Raw genomic sequence first — 17749 nt, 5'->3', positions numbered from 1 at the left:
ACATTCCTTTGGCATCCCTGAAATGTCAGGAGAACTCAAAGCAGAACTCCAGGCTGCTGCACGGACTCTATGTAATGGGTTTATGAGATTAGTCTAACAGGATGGGAGGACATGGATGAGTTACGAACTGCATCATTGAAGGGAATAGCCACGTCAATGAGATCACAGATTCATTAGAGTGTTGTGACTTCAAATTATATCTTAATGACAATGTGCTAAACAAATGAGATATGGAAAGAAGCTCTGTAGATGAGAGGCAGTCAAATGAAATTGAAGATTTCTCTCATGAGAACAATAGTAAGAGAATGTGCAAACATATCCTCCCTCTGCCCGGTACAATGCTCAGATTTAGTGGCCATTTTCAGTGACTTGTGATAAGAGTAGGGGATCAGAATATTGCATGATGACCAATGAATCTATAAAAGCTCTCTCAATAATGGGACTGAATTAACCAGAGCTTTGGCAAGAGATGTTTGAAAAAAAATTAAGAACAAACAATTACTGGAAAAGATGAGCTCTTCCAACAAATCCTAATAGAACAATATACCTCAGCCTCAGCTGGAGATGAATGACAGAAATAACAATGCAAATCCTGTACTTACTAATGGACTTTTCCCTTGAATTTTGCTTTTTTTTGTTTCTCGTTATTGTATTCTTTTCAATCAAGGTGACTCATTCAATGAATGACCAAATGTGATTTAATTTTTACACTTTTGTAAGACTTTTCAAATAAATTAATTCTTAATCAGAAAAAAATCTTTTGTCAGACTGTATTCCTCAATTTTGGATTATGAAAATATAGTCATTCTACATATAGAGGGCATCAAGAGGGACATTTTTTATTGTGGCTAGGAAATGAGATGGCAAGAGCCCTCCCCCTTTGATTAGTCCATTATGTCTTTATCATGAGGTTGGCAGAGTTCTTCTATAATAGTACTCTGGAATCACGGTTGATTTTTTGGTTGATTAGAGTTCTTAAGTCTTTCAAAATTGTTATTTTTTTATAATATTGGTGTTATAGTGTAAATTGTTTTTTTCAATTTATATGTCTTTACATACATCAGTTCATATGTCTCTACATCAGTTCATGTAAGTCTTTCCATGTCTCTTTGAAATCATCTTTTTTTTCGTTTCCTACAGCACAAATTTCATTGCATTCATACACCACAGTTTGTTCAGCCATTCCCCAACTGACAAGCATTTCCTTAGTTTTAAGTTTTTTGCCACCAAAAAAAAGAGAGCTCTGAACATTATTCTCCATATAGGACCTTTTTCTTATTTCTTCAGTCTCTTTGGGATGTAAGACTGTTGCTGGTATGGCTGGGTCAAAAGGCATGCACTGTTTAGTAATTTGTTGTGTATAACTCCAATTTTTTTTTCAGAATTGTTTGGACCCATTCATAGGTCCAGTAATAGTGAATTTATATACTGGTTTTCCTATTGGCCTTCCAACATTTGTCATACTCTTTCTTAGTCCTCTTAACCAATCTGATGGGTATGAAGTAGAATCTCAGAATTCCTTTAATTTGCATTTCTATAATTACTGATTTGGAGCCTTTTTCACATGGCTATGAAATAGCTGAGCTTCCTTGAGAACTGCCTGTTTATATCCTTGGACCATGTAACAATTGGGGAATAACTTTTATTCTTATAAAATTGAATCAGTTCTTTATATCTTGGAAATTAGAGCTTTGTCAGAAAAACTCACTGCAAAGATAATTTTCCCGGTTAATTATTTCCCTTTTCATCTTAACTATTGGATTTAGTTATACAAAAAACTTCTTAATTTTACATTTAATCCTGAAGGTAATAGGAAGCCACTAGAATTTATTGAGTAGGGGAGTGACATGGTCAGACCTGCACTTAAGGAAGATCGATTTGATAGCTGAGCAGATGGCGGAATAGAGTAGGAAGAAACTTGAGGCAGACAGGCAAATTGGAAGGCTATTGTAATAGTCTGGAATTGAGGTAACAGCTTGCACCAAGAAGCTAAAAGTGTCAGAAGAGAAAAGGTGGCATATATGAGAAATGTTGCTAAGGAAGAATCTACTTCAGGATAAGACTTGAAAAGAAAGGTTCCTCAAGGAAAGAGAAGATAGGACTGTGGAAGATGCAAAGGATTTGGGAAGTGAGACACTCTCCTCTTGAGCCAGCAACCCAATGCCAACCAAATACTTGGACAATGGGACAGGCTGTCAATCAGTATAGCCAAGTCAAGCAATATAGTCAAGCAGTATAGCTGAAGCAGAACAACTATTGACAACTGCAGCTATTTTCTTTCGGATTTTACAATTAATCAACCAACCAACAAGCATATATTAAGCGCCTACTATGTGCCAAGAAAGGAAGCTTTTGAGCCCCTATGAGAATAAGCCACAGATGTGATGATGTAAGAGGAGGAGGCTCCTGAGCTACTAGAGAGAACCAACCTATGACATTCTAATGCATCAAAGGCAGGATGCCCTGAAATCACAGTGCTCAAATATGTCTTAGTGACAAAGAAAGCATAGGGTACATTTATGCTAAATTTCTAACTGTTTTCCAAGAAGAGAGAGAGAAGTGAACCTAAGTGCCTGCAAGGGAGCCGAGCACAATTTAAGAGACACAAGCGATATTCTGATTTTCTCAGGAGAACCTTGGGGTAATGATAAGTCAATCAATACACATTTATTAACCACCTACTATGTGCCAGGCACTGTCCTAAGTGCTGGGGATCAAAAAAATGGCAAAAGATACTTCCAGCCTTCAAGGAGTTTACAATGTAATGGGGAAGACAGCAAAGAAACAAATATATACAAAGTAAGATATATACGGGGTAGATAGGAAATAATTAAAAAGAGGGGAAACCCTGGAATTAAGAGGAATTAGGGAAGGCTTCCTGTAGAAGGTGGGGTTTTACTTGGGGCTTAAAGGAAGCCAGAGCAGTCATCAGTCTGAGTGGAGGAGGGAGAGAGAGAGTTCCAGGCATGGGAGACAGCCACAAAAAAATGCTGGGTGCCAAAAGATGGAGTGTCTTGTTTATGGAACAGCCAGGAGGCCAGTGTCACTGGATCAAAGAGTATACATATTGATGAGTAAATGTTACAAGACTGGCAAGGTAGGAGGGGGCTCGGTTATCAAGAGCATTGAATGCCAAACAGCATTTTGTATTTGTTCCTGGAGATGATAGGAAGCCACTGAGTTTCTTGAGTGGGGGTGTAGGGGTGGGGTGGTGGAGGGGTATGACATGATCAAACCTGTCGTTTTCAGAAAATCATCTTAATGGCTGAATGGAGGGTAGATTTGAGTGGGCAGAGACTTGAGGCAGGCAGACCCACCAGCGGACTATTGCCATAGTCCAGGTGTGAGGTGATGAGGGCCTGCACTAAAATGGTGGCAGTGTCAGAGGAGAAAAGGGGACATATTCAAAAGATATTGCAAAGGTAAATAATGAGCCATGGAACTTATTAAAGATAGAAAGACCCCCAACATTGAACCTAACCTGTTGTATCAGAGGTCAGAGTCTAAAACACAAGAGTACAAAAGGCTAAGATTATGAACCACATGAGGAAGAAATAAAGCCATATCAACATTTTCAATTGAAGTACCTTTGTGATTTCCTCTACAATTACATAATGTCCTTGAGTCCTTGGTATTTTTTTCTAAAAGAGTTATTAATAATTTTCTAGAACTTCTCCAGTAGCGTCCTTCGCCTCAACAAAGCACAGAAGTATTTCTTTGACAGAACATGTTTATTTTTCCCAATCATACCCAACATATCTTACAAGTATTTAAATTTGTTTTTCATGAATTACACAAAGGAGATAATCCATTTATTCACTTTAGTGTTGGGCCATTTTAACACAGTCAATTTCTTTTCTTCAATCTTAATGAAACTATTTTAGACACATTTTAATAGATAAAAAAGCTTTGAGCAACGATCAAGGTGAGAACGTAGGAGGGACAAGATGGAATTGTGGAGGACCAGGGCTTCTTAACTTGGAGTTGGGCTTCCTGATTGGGTTGGGCAGGCTTGAGGCAATGTAATTCAGCACTCTTGTATTAGATTTAGTGGATTAGATTTATCGACGGTTCTCTCCTACCTTACCAGTCTTCTTACACTTTACTCCCTACCCCACACTCTTCCATCCAATGACGCTGGCCTCCTGACTGTTCCATGAACAAGACACTCCATCTATCAGCTCCAGGTATCATCTCTGGCTGTTCTTCATGTCTGGAACGGTGTCCTTCCTGTATTCTTTGACTTCAAGTCCCGACTAAAATCCCATTTTTTTACTTGAGGCTTTCCCTAACCCCTCTTAATTCTAGTGCCTTCCCTCTGTTAATTAATTCCTTTTTAACTTATGAATAGATTGTTTCATATATATTTGTTTGCATGTTGCCTCCCCTATTCGATTATAAGTATCTTCCATTAGATTGTCTTGAGGGCAGGAACAATCTTTTGCACTTTTTATATTCCTAGCCCTTGGCACAGTGCCTGGCACATAGTAGGCACTTAATAAATATTTATTGATTGATTATGTCCTGGACCCTTGGAGAGATATAAAAGTAAATAAGATCTAGTCTTTATCCTCATGATGCTTATGACTTATAAAGTGAGTATAGCAGATAAATGTTCTACATAAATGCATAAAAGAGATACAAAGTTCCATGTAACATCTCAACTAGGAAATTTCATTTCCAGTTATCATAGAAGGCTTCATGGAAGAGGTGGTATGTGAGTTGGGTGTTGAAAACACTACTAGAATTTTAATAGGTACAAATAGGGGAGAGGACATAATTGGCACAGGGAATTGAGTAAGCACAGATTTGGTTTCTTTCCCTCAAATTGGGTAGATCTCCATGTAAAGGGACCTCCACCCCTCATGGGCACTTAAGTGTGTACACACATACCTACACTTCCCTTTAAGTGGGGACAAAGTCATGGACTTTCCCTCATTCCCCTTTACCAATTTATACTCAGATGATCCAAGGGACAAAGATTCAGGATTTGGGCATCTTGGCCCTAACCTATTCCATCCTGAGTGGCACCCAGCACTCTAGCCTCCCAGTACTGCCATAACCCCCAAAACAAGGGGATGTAAGTAGAGGAAAAGAAAGATACTCTTTTTAGAGTTTGGGGAAAACTTCAGTGCTCAGGCCCCTGGGAAGGATTCCTGAGCAGACCCCTTCCCTATATGATCCTTCTAGTTCCATTATACCTCCCCCACCTTCTCCCTTCCTAGATTCTTCTTTCTTCAGAATCCCCTTCCCAACAACTTATCAGGAGAAAAAGGCTAGGGCCATAGACAGTGAGTTAGAGAATGAGATCAACGGTAATCAAATATTCCTAAATCTTTTACTTTTTCGTTCTCTTCCTACACCTCTCCATCCTGCTTCTTTTCTGGAGCAAAGGAGGCCTCTTTGGGCAAAGTTCCATTTTGGCAGTTGGCATGAATTTCCATGTTGTTTCACTTATTGACACTGATGAATGACAGGAGAAGCAAAATATGTATCTGGTAATTGGGTTATGTGGGAATATGCTGAAGGATTACTACAAACAGTATATCCCTACATACCCAATCAACAGACACATATTGTGTTGGCCTCTATGACTCATTTATGACCCATTTCCACTCACCATGATGATTTCTTTCTCCTTCCATGGAACTGTTTTCTGACTTCACCATTAATTTGGCACTTAATCATATACAACTTTGTGACCTCTATTGTATTATCAATGAGGAAAGTAAGGCTCAAATAGGTTAGGCAAATTGCCTATAGTCACCCAACTAGTAAAATATTAGAGGCAGGCATGCGAACCCAGGTTTTCCTGATTCCAAGTACAGGACTCTTTCAAGTATGCCATTGTGCATAGGACAAATAATTCAGGAAAGGAAAGAGGAAGGGAGGGAAGGGGAAAGAAGAAATAAGAAGGGAAGTAAAAGACAGAAAGAGGAAAGGCCGAGGGGCAGGGGGGAAAGGAAGAACAAAATAAAGGGAAAGGGAAAGCAATTTTCTTTTTTATTCTAATGAAGATGAATTTATTTTATTCAGAACTGTATCATTTATGGGGTTTTTTTTTGGAGGTGGGAAGGCAGGGCAATTGGGGTTAAGTGACTTGCCCAGGGTCACACAACTAGTAAGTGTGTCAAGTGTCTGAGGCTGGATTTGAACTCAGGTCCTCCTGGCTCCAGGGCCGGTGCTCTACTCACTGCGCCATCTAGCTGCCCCAGGGAAAGTAATTGTCGTCTTTTTTTTATTTTTATGAGATCAAACCAAACAGAAACAGGAAATAGGCACTGAGAAAAATTCTTTGTTTATGTGTTTAGCTACACATGCAAGATGGCATGGAGAACTTGAGTAGGTATTTGAACAATTCAAGCCAAAAAATTGACTTTCTCTTCAGTTACTTGGATTTTGTTTGGGACCCTAATTCTCCAGATGACTAATTGAATTCTCTGTGCTCTGTAGCCCATATAGTCAGTCTCCTCAGCACAGGAGGGCCACAGCAATTGGGCAGGGGATGAGTATGAATGTGCTTCTTGCACAGAGATTTTCTCAGAGATTTTCATAGTATCAAATTTTACCAGACTAGCTTCTTCATTGACATTGCCAATAAAGAGCTTTTGACCACTTGGTAGGAGATACAGCTTGGACTTGTGATAAGCTGTTTCCACTGGGTATCCCATTAGCATTCCTTTGCTAATCTGAAAAGCAATCAGCAAAAGAGACATTTTTTTTTATAAAATAGCACCAATAAATGAGATGTATAGATGTATTCTTCTGATAACACCACTTTTCTCAGACGATTGTTTTTTGGTTTTTGTTCATATTGAACACCTTCCCCTTAAAATCAATGACACAATCAACAGGTTTTTTAAAATTTCTAGCCCATTTCGAAATGCCCAGGTAAAAGACATGTTATAGCTAACCGAAGCTCTTGATTCCAAATGTTTCCTTAGCCCTTACAGAGGAATCTCTTCACATAAACCTTCCCTATTGCATTGTATTATTTACTCATGACTCAAGTTGAAGGCAAACTTTGAACTCCCACAATGCTGTATTCTTCACTGCAAGTGTGCCCCCTAGGAAAAGGCAAGGGGAAAAAACCAATAACAACAACAGGAAACCATGTTATCATTTTACCTTTAATGGAAAAGTAACCAGAAGTTTTGGTACAAATTCATGTACAAAAATTCCCTCAAAGCTGAGGGTAAATATTTTCTTTAAGAGACACACACACACATGAAAATTAATACCTGTACAAAAATAAACTCTGAATGAGCAATCAAAAAGGGGGAAACCAGTCTGTTTAGCTGCACAGATGTATAATGAGACCAGAGTCTGATGAACCATGGGTTTATCCCATTGAAGGGGATGATTTGACTTTGGAAGACAGAGCCTGTTTGAAACGTCTCTTGAGGTCCTGCATGTTGGGAGATTTGGGCCGGGGAATGAGAGATGATCTTCTCTTTTCCCCACTGAGGCTGTGCAGTTTGCTAACCTCTTTGCAGAGATGCTGAAAAACATCACAGACATCTTCATAGTTTTCACTGGTTGAAATTTCAAGGAACACACTGCCCAGCTCATTAGCTAGCTGGATGCCATCATTAGTCTGCACCTGTCTGGCATGGAGAAGATCCCCTTTGTTTCCCACAATAATGATAGGAGTCTTGGAGTTGGGATGGAGCCTTCGGATGTGCTGGTAAAGGGGTCGGATTGATTGGTAGCTGCTGTAGTCTGTGATGGAATACACCAGCAGAAAACCCTCTGCCCATTGTACACATCTGGAGAGGGAATCCACTACCTGGACAAAGTCATCTTGGACCTTCAAGAGACAAAAGTGAAATTGTATGTAAGGAAATACTCTGTTTAAAAAAAAAACCCTAAAAATACTACTACCAACTTAAAAAAACTGAAAAAGAAAAAAAAAATCACATTCTAGCACAGCTTGTGAATTTGAAGCAGCTCCTCCCAAAAGGGACTTCTGATACAGAAGATCAAATTCTCAGCTTTGGGACATACTTCTTTATATAAGATGCAAGTGCTTACTGTTTCACATGTACACACAAAATCTTTTGAATTCTTTGCTTCTCTGACAATACTTGTTTAATTATGGCAGATAAGGAGGGATCTTTATCTTTCAAATAAGCAAAAGTTAACTTTTTTAAGTAAAATTTTATTTAAAAAAAACAGTTTAAAATAACTTCCCAATGAGCGAGAGCATTCAAGGAAATGAATATTTAATCCTGAACCCAATAAATAATGGTTGGGGGTGCACTCCTAAGAAGACTGCAGAAACATACATCTTATTAATTCTGTTTCCTCCACACACTTTCTAAAAATGGTAATTATTCATTTGTTAATACAGTTACATTCTTTATTCCCTGCCAAGAGTTGATTTGATTTGCAATTAGCAATGCACAGCAAAAAGTTCTTACAAGACCCAAGCTCTGCATGATGCCAGCTGCATCAATTAAGATTTCTGTTGCCTGCTGTTGAGTGAAGTGTGGCTACATTTGTGGAGACAGGATCAATCATCTTAGTTCTTTCTTTCAGTGCTCTGAAGAACTCAGTGATTTACTCTAAAATCTCATAGAGTGGAGAAAAACCTCCCTCTACCGCTCTTGCAAGTAAGTGGTAGAATCAAGATGTTCTTCTGGCCTTACAAAACCCCGTAGGGTGCTTCGGATATAAAAGTCTGATCCACAGTTTAGCAAATTGGGCTAACAGAATGCTAAATATTAAACATGGGGAAAAGGCCAACTAGCCAACTTCTTAAAAGCCTTGATAGAAATGAGCCATGCCTGGATCTCCACTGTACTCACCACCAAAAATCTGGACCATAAGAGAATGTTTTACTAATTAGCTAGTGCAGGGAGAAACTCACCTGAATGCATCCCGGAGTATCTTGGATCTGTAAGGACAGTTGGTCTCCTTCTACGTGAACAATCCTTGAATATAGTTTGCCTGTGTAAAAGGGGAAAAAAAGGCGTTAAGAACTGCTGCCACCTAGAAGAGAAACAAAAAGCCATAGAAACAGTGAACGCTCTAAGTGAGCATGAAAGAATCCTAACCTGTATTGGGTTCATAATCTCCAATAAACCTCTTGGTCAGGAAGCGCACAATCATTGCTGAAAACAAACAGACGAATACACTGTTATTTGAGATAGTACCTAAAGGCTTACGACAATAGAGTTCCAGCAGACAGTCAAGAAAAGGGATCAAAATTTTCCAGGAACCGCTGGCCATACGCAGAAAGGAGAGCTGAAGCAGAGAGAATTACTTTGCACCTTCAGCCTTCGTAGGAGAAAGGATGCATCTGCTTTTCCTTCCTGTCTCTGGCTGAGTTTTCAAGGGGAATAAAAGAGATTCATAGTTTACATGCTCCTAAGCGGAGCTTGGATATTTCCAAACCACAATATCCCTTGGGCTTCTTTAAAAAAAAAAAAAAGATGGTAAATCTAAGCTTCGATGAGGTCCAGCGTATGCAATCCTGGATCAATGGGAACTGGACTACGGAACCAGGCAGGTAGACGTAGCTCCAAGGCTGGTGGTGTGATTTCTGGTAATGGTGAAAAATACTCACCATTCTTTGCTCTCCTCTCCGGAGCCCCCACCCTCACCCCCCACCATACTACAAAAAAAGGATCTCCTAGCGTAACGAATTCCCAAGATCTGTGAATTTCACCTCTTTTTACCCCCGTGCCACCCACCACCTTCAGATCCAGGGACACTCACCGCTCTTGCCCACGTTGCCGGAGCCCAGCACTGCCAGCTTAATGTCCTTGTGGAGCACGTAGTCAGAGGAAGACTCCGGAATGGGAGCGAGCAGAAAGTTCCCAGACATGCTCCTCTGGCGCATGGAGCGAGGGGCAGGGACAGGAAGAAGGAAAAGACTGTGAGGAGCTAGGGCAAACACACAGCCCTTTACCCCTTGGAGCAGTCAAACCCCGGCGACTTTGGCTGGAGAAGGCAGCCTTGCCAGTGGGCAACTGGCCCTAGGACGGAAATAGGGAGCAGGCAGAAAAGAGGGTTCCAAATCCAGAGGTACCGGAATGGATGCTGCGGTGATGGCTCTTGCTGCCGCAGCCACTGCCGGAGCTAGGAGCCAGGTGCTTTTTAAAGGGCTAAGAGCTCCCGGCAAGAGGAGCCGCAGTCTCCAAGCCCCACCTCCTCTCCGCCCCTTCCCTGCCGCCTCTAGGGAGATGGCCAGGGGGGCGACAGCAGTCATCGGGTGCGCACGCCCCCGCCTCTTGACGCGCTCTGCAGTCTGGCCGCAGCCGGCAGGCGCCCCCGGCAGGTCTAGGACGCACACAACAGCTCCTCTGTGGCTGCCCCTTCTCTCCCGCCCCCCACCCCTGCCCCCGGCTGCTGATCCCTCCTGCCTTCGCTCTGACCCCCTGAGGCCAGCTGCCCCTCTTGAGCCCAGGGAACCGAATCGAGGTTGACGCTGAAATAGGAACGCTTTGGAGCCGGCGACAGAGCCAGTGCTGGTCCCATGCTTAGCAGGAGGCTACCCCACTGTGTAGGCTCACTGGGAGGGAAGGAAGCAGACCCCGTAGTCCCAGTTTTAGGGAGCAAACAGAAAACTGCTGTTCCCTAATCCGCCGACATCGGGCGTATTTCCCTGGCCCTCCTCACTGTTCAGCCCGGATGGCTCTGGGTTACTAGGTCAGTGTGAGAGTCTGAGAATGAGAGGAAGGAAGAAAAGAGTTTCAGAGGATTTGACAGGAAAGGGGAGAAAGTGTTGCAATGCATCACCATGGATTGAGAACAGCAAGCAGATTCCTGCAGTGTATTCACAAAAGAAAAAAAAAACTCAAAATGAAAAACCATTAAATTTTTTCTAACTAGACAACAGTACTTAGTTAAAGAAACTACAACCCACTGTAAATGAAAGCAATGTGACCTCGTAACTAACTCTAGATTATTTGTTTAGGGAGGAACCATACGTAGTGCATAATTACTATTGCGACCTCATTCCCACCATCATCACTGAAGAGTGACCCATCTATTAACTAAGGTCTCTGGCACTGACTCTGACTTTCTCTCATTACTGCTATTCTTTTAACCAATCACCCTTTCCTAGGCTGCCCATGATTATCTGAGAGTCATCCTTGATTCTTCCTTCCCCGACTCGGCTCACCCTCCTCCCCATCGCCATCCAATCCGTGGTGATCTCATCTGCTCCCATTTTCATCTGTACACAGAACACAGGTAACTCCCAAACACCCAGCCCTAACCCCTCCCTGAATTTGTCTGGCTTCTTCAACCACCTGCTGACTGCTCCTGGACGACTTCTCCAACTCAGCATATGAAAACCGAATTCATCACCTTCACCCCAAACACCTCCTTATTTCTGCTGATGGCACCAGCTCCCCCACCCCCATCATCCCACCTTGAAACCTCAGTCATCTTTGGCTCTTCCCTCTCCTACACACCCCTTTTTACCCTCCCCCATCACCATACTAGCTACTATATTCCAGACACTTTTGATCCTCACAAAGACCCTGGGAGGTAGGTGCTATTATCATAACCCCCATTATTATTATATCCCCATTTTACAGTGAAAGAAGTTGATGCAGAGGCTAAGTAACTTGCCCAGGGTCTCACAGCTAGTAAGTGTCTCAAGATGAATTTGAACTCAGGTCTTCCTGACTTGGGGCACAGTGTTCTATCCATTTTGCCACCAGCTGCCAGTTCAGGGGACATCTCCAGTCGTCCTGGTCTATATCTTGCCACTGGACCCAGATAGCTTTCCAGGAGAAAATGAGGCTGGTGACTTTGAACAGCCCTCCCTCACTGAAATCCAGTTCATTTGCAAGTCATGGCATCACCTTCCTGATGTTGTGGTCCTCTTCAAGAACGAAGGACAAACAACAAGAAGCTGCCAGTTCCTGTGTATTCTACCTCCTCAATATTCCTTATATCTCATCACCTTTAGCATGAATTATTGTAATTAGTTTCCTAATTGGTTTGTTGCTTCCAATATTTCTCCCACTCCAATCAATCCACAGGCATCAAAATAATCTAACAAACAGATTTGGCCATGTCACTTTCCCGATCAAATATCTTCATTGGCTTCCTATTGTGAACAGCCTTTAACATAACCTTTCTTAAACTGATTCCAGTCTAACTTTCCAAACTTACTTCTCCTTACTCCCGTTCACTCCCTCTATATTACAGGCAAACTGGACAACTAGCTATTGCCCACAAGTATGGTCATCTTCCACCTCTGTGCTCTCAGGCTGACTTTCTGTCAGCTTTCTAAAATGAGCTCTTCTCTCAACTTCATCTTCCAAAACCCTTCTCTTTCATCCAGGCTCCTCAGGTGCTAACCCTTCCATGAAGCCTTCCCTGCATGCCCCAACTAAAAGTATTTTCTCCTACGTCAAGTTCTCTTACAGCCCTTTTCTCCCGTGGCCTCATTAGACTCTGTCTTTTCTTAGCCTTACCTGTGAATGTATTGGAGTCCTGAAATTTATTTGAATTGAATTATAGTTGTTTGTGTTCCTCTCATACAATACTCCTATCTCAGAACCCAGTATCCTAAAGATAGTCCCTCCTTACCTCCATCTCTTAGAATCCCTCCTTTCTTTCATGCTTATGCTTAACTGAGTACCACCCTCTACATAAAACCTTTTTTCTTCCCCAGGACTACTAGTGTCTTCCTCCCCAAATTATCACGTGTCTGTTTTCTATGTATTTTGCATATGCCTATAAATGTTCAAGTTTGTCTCCCCAGTAGAACGTAAGCTTCTAGAGGACAAAGAATGTTTCACTTTTTTTCTCTGTATTATCAATCACTGGCACAAGACCTTGCACATAGTAGATGGCTAATAAATGCTTGTTAATTGATTGATATTTGATTTCCCTAGCTAGATTGTAGGGCAGCTAGGTAGTACAGTGTACATTGAGCCTGGAATCAGGAAGACCTGAATCCAAATCCGACCTCAGACATTTACTATCTATGTGACCCTGGGCAAGTCACTTAATCTCATTTACCTTAGCTTCCTCCTCTGTAAAATGAGCTGGAGAAGGAAACAACAAACCACTCCACTATCTTTGCCAAGAAAACCTCATAAAGAGGACATGAAGAGTTGGATACAAGTGAACAACAAAGCGAGATTATAAATCCCTTCAAGGTAGACTTTGTGTGGTGGAAAAAGAGCACAGGCCTCTTAATCAGCAAACCTGCATTTCACTGCTGCTGACTCGGCTTCTCAAAGGTTATGTAATTCAGGACAAGTCATTTAATTTCCTTAAGCCTCAGTTTCCTCATTTGTAAGAAGGGACTAATGATGTCTTCAGTACTTACTTCCTGAACTCAAGTCCTACTTCGATGTCTCATTGTGATGTGAACATGATGCTGGATTCTTGAAACAGTTCATAGGCTCTGACAGGTCCTATCAAGGTTTAAGTTTTCAGCTTCCAAAGCTAAAACAGACACTCTCTCTCTCTCTCTCTCTCTCTATATATATATATATATACATATATATATATATATGTCATGCGAAGATCAGCCTCATCACCAGGAGATGAAAAATTCATGAAATCATCCACTAGGGGTATCACTGTCTGTGAAATGAATACTCAAACTGTTGAAAAAAAATGAATCGCTTTTTGGAAGTATTGAACAAAATCAAATACTACCTACCTCACAGATGGGGTATAGGTGTAAATTGTAAAGCATTGTATACACATAAACTTTTGATTATGTTTGTAATACACAAGCCTCCATAAAGTACTAATTCAGTGCCTCATAGTGTGAGGACTTTCTAAGTATATAGGTTCTTATCATTTGATATGACATGACGAATTCTTTGGTCTGGGCAGAAAAATATAAAATTACCCCCAGTCTTGTGCTTCCCCCTTCTGTTTCTATAGTAATAGTGATGGAAAAGGGACAGGGAACATTAAAAAACAAAACAAAACCCAACAGTTTTTAGACCTATTTTGTTGTTGTTGAGTTGTTTCAATTGTGTCTGACTTTTCATGACCCCCCATTTGGTGTTTTTTTGGCAGAGATACTGGAGTGGTTTGCCATTTCCTTCTTCAGCTCATTTTACAGATGAAGAACTAAAACAAATAGGGTTAAGTGACTTGCCCAGGATCACATAGCTAGTAAGGTTCTGAGGCCAGATTTGAACTCATAAGGATGAGTCTTTCTGATTCCGAGCCCTGTGTTCTATTCATTGCTGCACCTAGTTGCCCAGACCATCTATAAATATTTATTTAATTGAGAGTATTCTAAATGTGAGATCTTTCCCTGAAAACCAATGTATTGACTCCCAATACTATTGGAAGAACTGAACCATGTTAATATTGCAATCTTCATGATAAGTGAATGCAGAAGACAAAAGGAAGTTGCAATTCAATGGAATGATAGTTACAACATCTCTTTAGAGAGGCAAAGAAAGGAATTTCATTCATTATGTTCCCAAAGAAACATCATCATCACATTTATATGGCACTTTGAAGTTTACAAAGAGCTTTGCATACAATATCTCATCTGATACCTCCACTTATTTGCAGCATTTTACAGATGAGGAAGCTGAGGATGAGAGGGGTCAAGACTTGACCATGGTCACACAGCTAGGAAGTACTTGAGGTCACATTTGAACTCAGATCTTTCTGACTCTAAATCCAGCACTTTTATCACTAAACCACTTAACTACCTCATAAGTTCACAGGGTACCTGGTCATCTTACCTCACAGTTTTCATGAAAAGAATAAATAGACCATTGTTTAGATGGAACAAAAGTCCAAAAGAAAGAATAAAGATGGGGGAAAAAAGATACAGTGGGCCATTACCAAAGCTTCATACTGACCTATTCAAATGAGCCATCTGTGGCAAAAAAAAAAAAAATTATAAATGGAAAGAGACAAAGACCTTAGTTGTCAGAATTTCCTGCAAATATTTGTTGGGTGTAAAGCAATCACCACAACAAAGAGGTGAACCTAAAACCTGCCCTAGTCAACAAACAGCAAACAAAATTGCATCACTGTTTTAGAATACAAAATCATGTTTTTTCATTTAAATTTACTGAAGGCTTTTCGTAGCCTCGCAAAGTTAATAAGGACATCATATGTTTAGAATGTAAAATCATTTGAAAATTTTATTGCTTTTTTTTTTTTACCAGCTCTTCTCAGGAGGGGAAAAAGCAGTTCCGCAAAGTCAGTCAACATAGCAAGCAGGTTAGTTCCCACCTCTGCAAAGAAGGACAGGAGGTAATTTTTCTCAACTCTACTCCAAGACTATCTCTAATCATTATAACTGCAGTGTCTGGTTTGATTTTCTTGTTTTGTTTTGTTTTGTTTTCAACCAATATTGTTGCCGCGATTGCACATATTGTTTTCCTGATTGTGATGACTCCACTTTCAATTAATAGGAGTGCTTCCCATGCTTCTCTGAAGTCTTCCCACTCATCACTTCCAGTGGTGTAGTAACATTCTATTGCAATCAAAAACCAAAATTTGTTTAACCATTCTTCAACTGAAGGGCATTAACTTTGTTTCTAGTTCTTTCCTACTACAAAAAAGTGTTGAGACGAGTATGTTAACCTATGTAGGATCTTTCTGCCTTTGACCTTCTGGGAGTAAATATTTAGCAATGGAATCTCTAGGTCAAAAGTAATGAATATTTTTGTTACTTTTTTCCACCTAATTAAAAAAGTCAGGTGTCTTTTCAGAGCTCTTCTTTGTCTTTTGTTGGAGCTATCTTTGTCTTTTATCATCTTTCCCAATTTTCTGGGTTAGAGATTAAAACTTCAGAATTGTTTTGATTTGTATTTGTTAGTAGTAATTTGGAGCATTCTTTTATATATTTGTTATAGTTTACAATTCTTTTGATAATTATTTGCTCATAAACTCTGACCACTTATCTATTGTGAAATGGCTCTTTGCATTATATGTTTGTGTTCATTTCTTCTGGATATCAGACCCTTATAAAAGACATCTGATACAAAAAAAAATTTCCTAATTGATGCTCTCCCTTATCCTAGTTGCTCTTTGTTCATGCAAAAACTTTCCAATTTCATATAATCAAAACAATCCATTCACAAAATAATTATTAAAACACTACAGATGAGGATGGTAGAAGATATTTTATGGAGCTGTATTGCTTCATAAAATGGTGTAAATGAAAACAAGCTTACCAGAAGCTTGGCATGAGATCCAAATGAGCCATGTCATCCCAAGAGCATTCATAAATGAAACTGGCAGGAGGACAAGGAATAGATGAAAAATAGAACAAATTTGTCAGCCTTTCTATAATGATCTGCTTTCATCATTAGTACATCACATTTGTACCTTCACACCTCAATTCCAAATGTGTTATGTATATATAAGGAAATATCGCTTAAGAAGATAAAGTTGAGAAAACCAAAGTACCCACTGAAGAAATCCATGCTGTGCATAACATTACCTCAAAAGCATTGTGAGATCATTATATTGGACATCTTGGAGCTGGGAAGATACCCAGTGTTTTCATATTTCAATGGATCTGGGATCTGGTCTATGGAAATATTCCATCCAAAGATGCAAATCACCATCCATCCACCCTTTCCCATTCTATGTGATTTTTGTCCATATTCTCCACAGGGTGTAGATTCCAAATTTCTCCAATATCTCTCTACTTTGAATGAATAGCAATGCAGCAAGCCTGCTATCCATCCCACATCCTCACTACATTAATCAAGTTACTTCTTCTTATCTCTAATAACATCCTTTAGCTGTTTCTCCTGTACAGCTCTTTGTTGTTAACATATTGCAACCTCCTCAGGCCTACTTTGCATCTTTTCATTACCTTTTGGCTGATCCCTAATTTTAATTCTTTGGAGCCTACAACATAACTCACATCCATAAAAGTGTCACCAGAAGAATTTTTTTAAAAGGTGATCCTGTGTTTTAAGGAAAAGCTTGGGGCTGTTTAAAAAGAACTTCACAATTTCCCAGAAGCAAACCAGCCTCTCTTCTTCTATTAAATAGGAAGAAGAAAAGATACCAAGAGAATAGAAAAAAGTCAGATACAAAATTAATATTAGTGTAACCAGAGATTCAGACCAACTTCTCTGTAGGCTAGTAAAGGCTCTGAAGCCTAACTGTGAATTCTGGAAATTGTAACTCCAGATAAACAATGTTGTTTTCTTCCTGTCCTGGGAGAGAGACTCTCAAGGGATTGTATGGACAGAAAAGAGGACACTGAGTAGATGCTTGAAGGCATGAGATTCAGTGTCAGTTTTGAAGAAGGACAAACACAGAGACAATAGTGCATTGGTGATTAGAGAAAACAAAGCCCCCGCAGGTATTTTGAAATATGAGTTCAATGACTAAAGTCTAGATGTTGTGGGCTTGGCTCCAGCGGCTGAGGCCCCAGGTTGAGAAAACAAAAACCTAATAGTTGAGGCTGAAGCATCTGCCTTGTCTCTCCTAGCGATTAATAAAAAGAAAGTGAAGATTTAACTTCTCTCTCTTTCCCTCTCTGCCTGCAGGTGACAGAGACTGATTTACAATTTGCTCTATTTCTTTAGGCTATGTCTAATTCATGGGGTTTTTTTCCAAATATGAAACTATGAGCAGTTATAACTTCTCGTTGATTCATGTCTGTTATTAACTGTGTACAGAGAGACTGCAATAGAAGCCAGTAAATGACTTATAGGTCACAGAACTAAACAGGACAGAGCTCTCGACCTTGGTCCAAGATAGCTAGGATTCTTTTTTATCCCATCTTGGGGGTTCTGAGCTGTAATCCTGAGAGAATCTT

The 17749-nt window shown here is 40.2% G+C and overlaps 1 protein-coding gene across 1 annotated transcript; it reads right to left on the bottom strand.

The window, feature by feature from the left end:
- Positions 1 to 7152: 7152 nt before the first annotated feature.
- RASL11A (RAS like family 11 member A) lies at positions 7153 to 10079 on the bottom strand. The gene is made up of 4 exons (XM_036746316.1): positions 9724 to 10079; positions 9060 to 9116; positions 8873 to 8952; positions 7153 to 7810 (listed from the first exon to the last, which is right to left on the bottom strand). The coding sequence occupies exons 1-4, from the start codon at positions 9845 to 9847 to the stop codon at positions 7343 to 7345; spliced, it is 729 nt and encodes a 242-aa protein (XP_036602211.1). The 5' UTR covers positions 9848 to 10079; the 3' UTR covers positions 7153 to 7342.
- Between the last annotated feature and the right edge of the window lie 7670 nt (positions 10080 to 17749).

The sequence above is a fragment of the Trichosurus vulpecula genome, chromosome 2 (genome assembly GCF_011100635.1).
Source record: "Trichosurus vulpecula isolate mTriVul1 chromosome 2, mTriVul1.pri, whole genome shotgun sequence".
Classification (NCBI taxonomy): domain Eukaryota; kingdom Metazoa; phylum Chordata; class Mammalia; order Diprotodontia; family Phalangeridae; genus Trichosurus; species Trichosurus vulpecula.
This window is presented reverse-complemented; position numbering and strand designations above follow the sequence as displayed.

Coding starts and splice junctions, on each gene's coding strand:
- RASL11A (XM_036746316.1), bottom strand. CDS start 9,847: ATGCGCCAGAGGAGCATGTCTGGGAACTTTCTGCTCGCTCCCATTCCG. Junction 9,117..9,723: donor CGGCAACGTGGGCAAGAGCG/GTGAGTGTCCCT, acceptor GTTTGTTTTCAG/CAATGATTGTGCGCTTCCTG. Junction 8,953..9,059: donor AGATTATGAACCCAATACAG/GTTAGGATTCTT, acceptor CCTTTTACACAG/GCAAACTATATTCAAGGATT.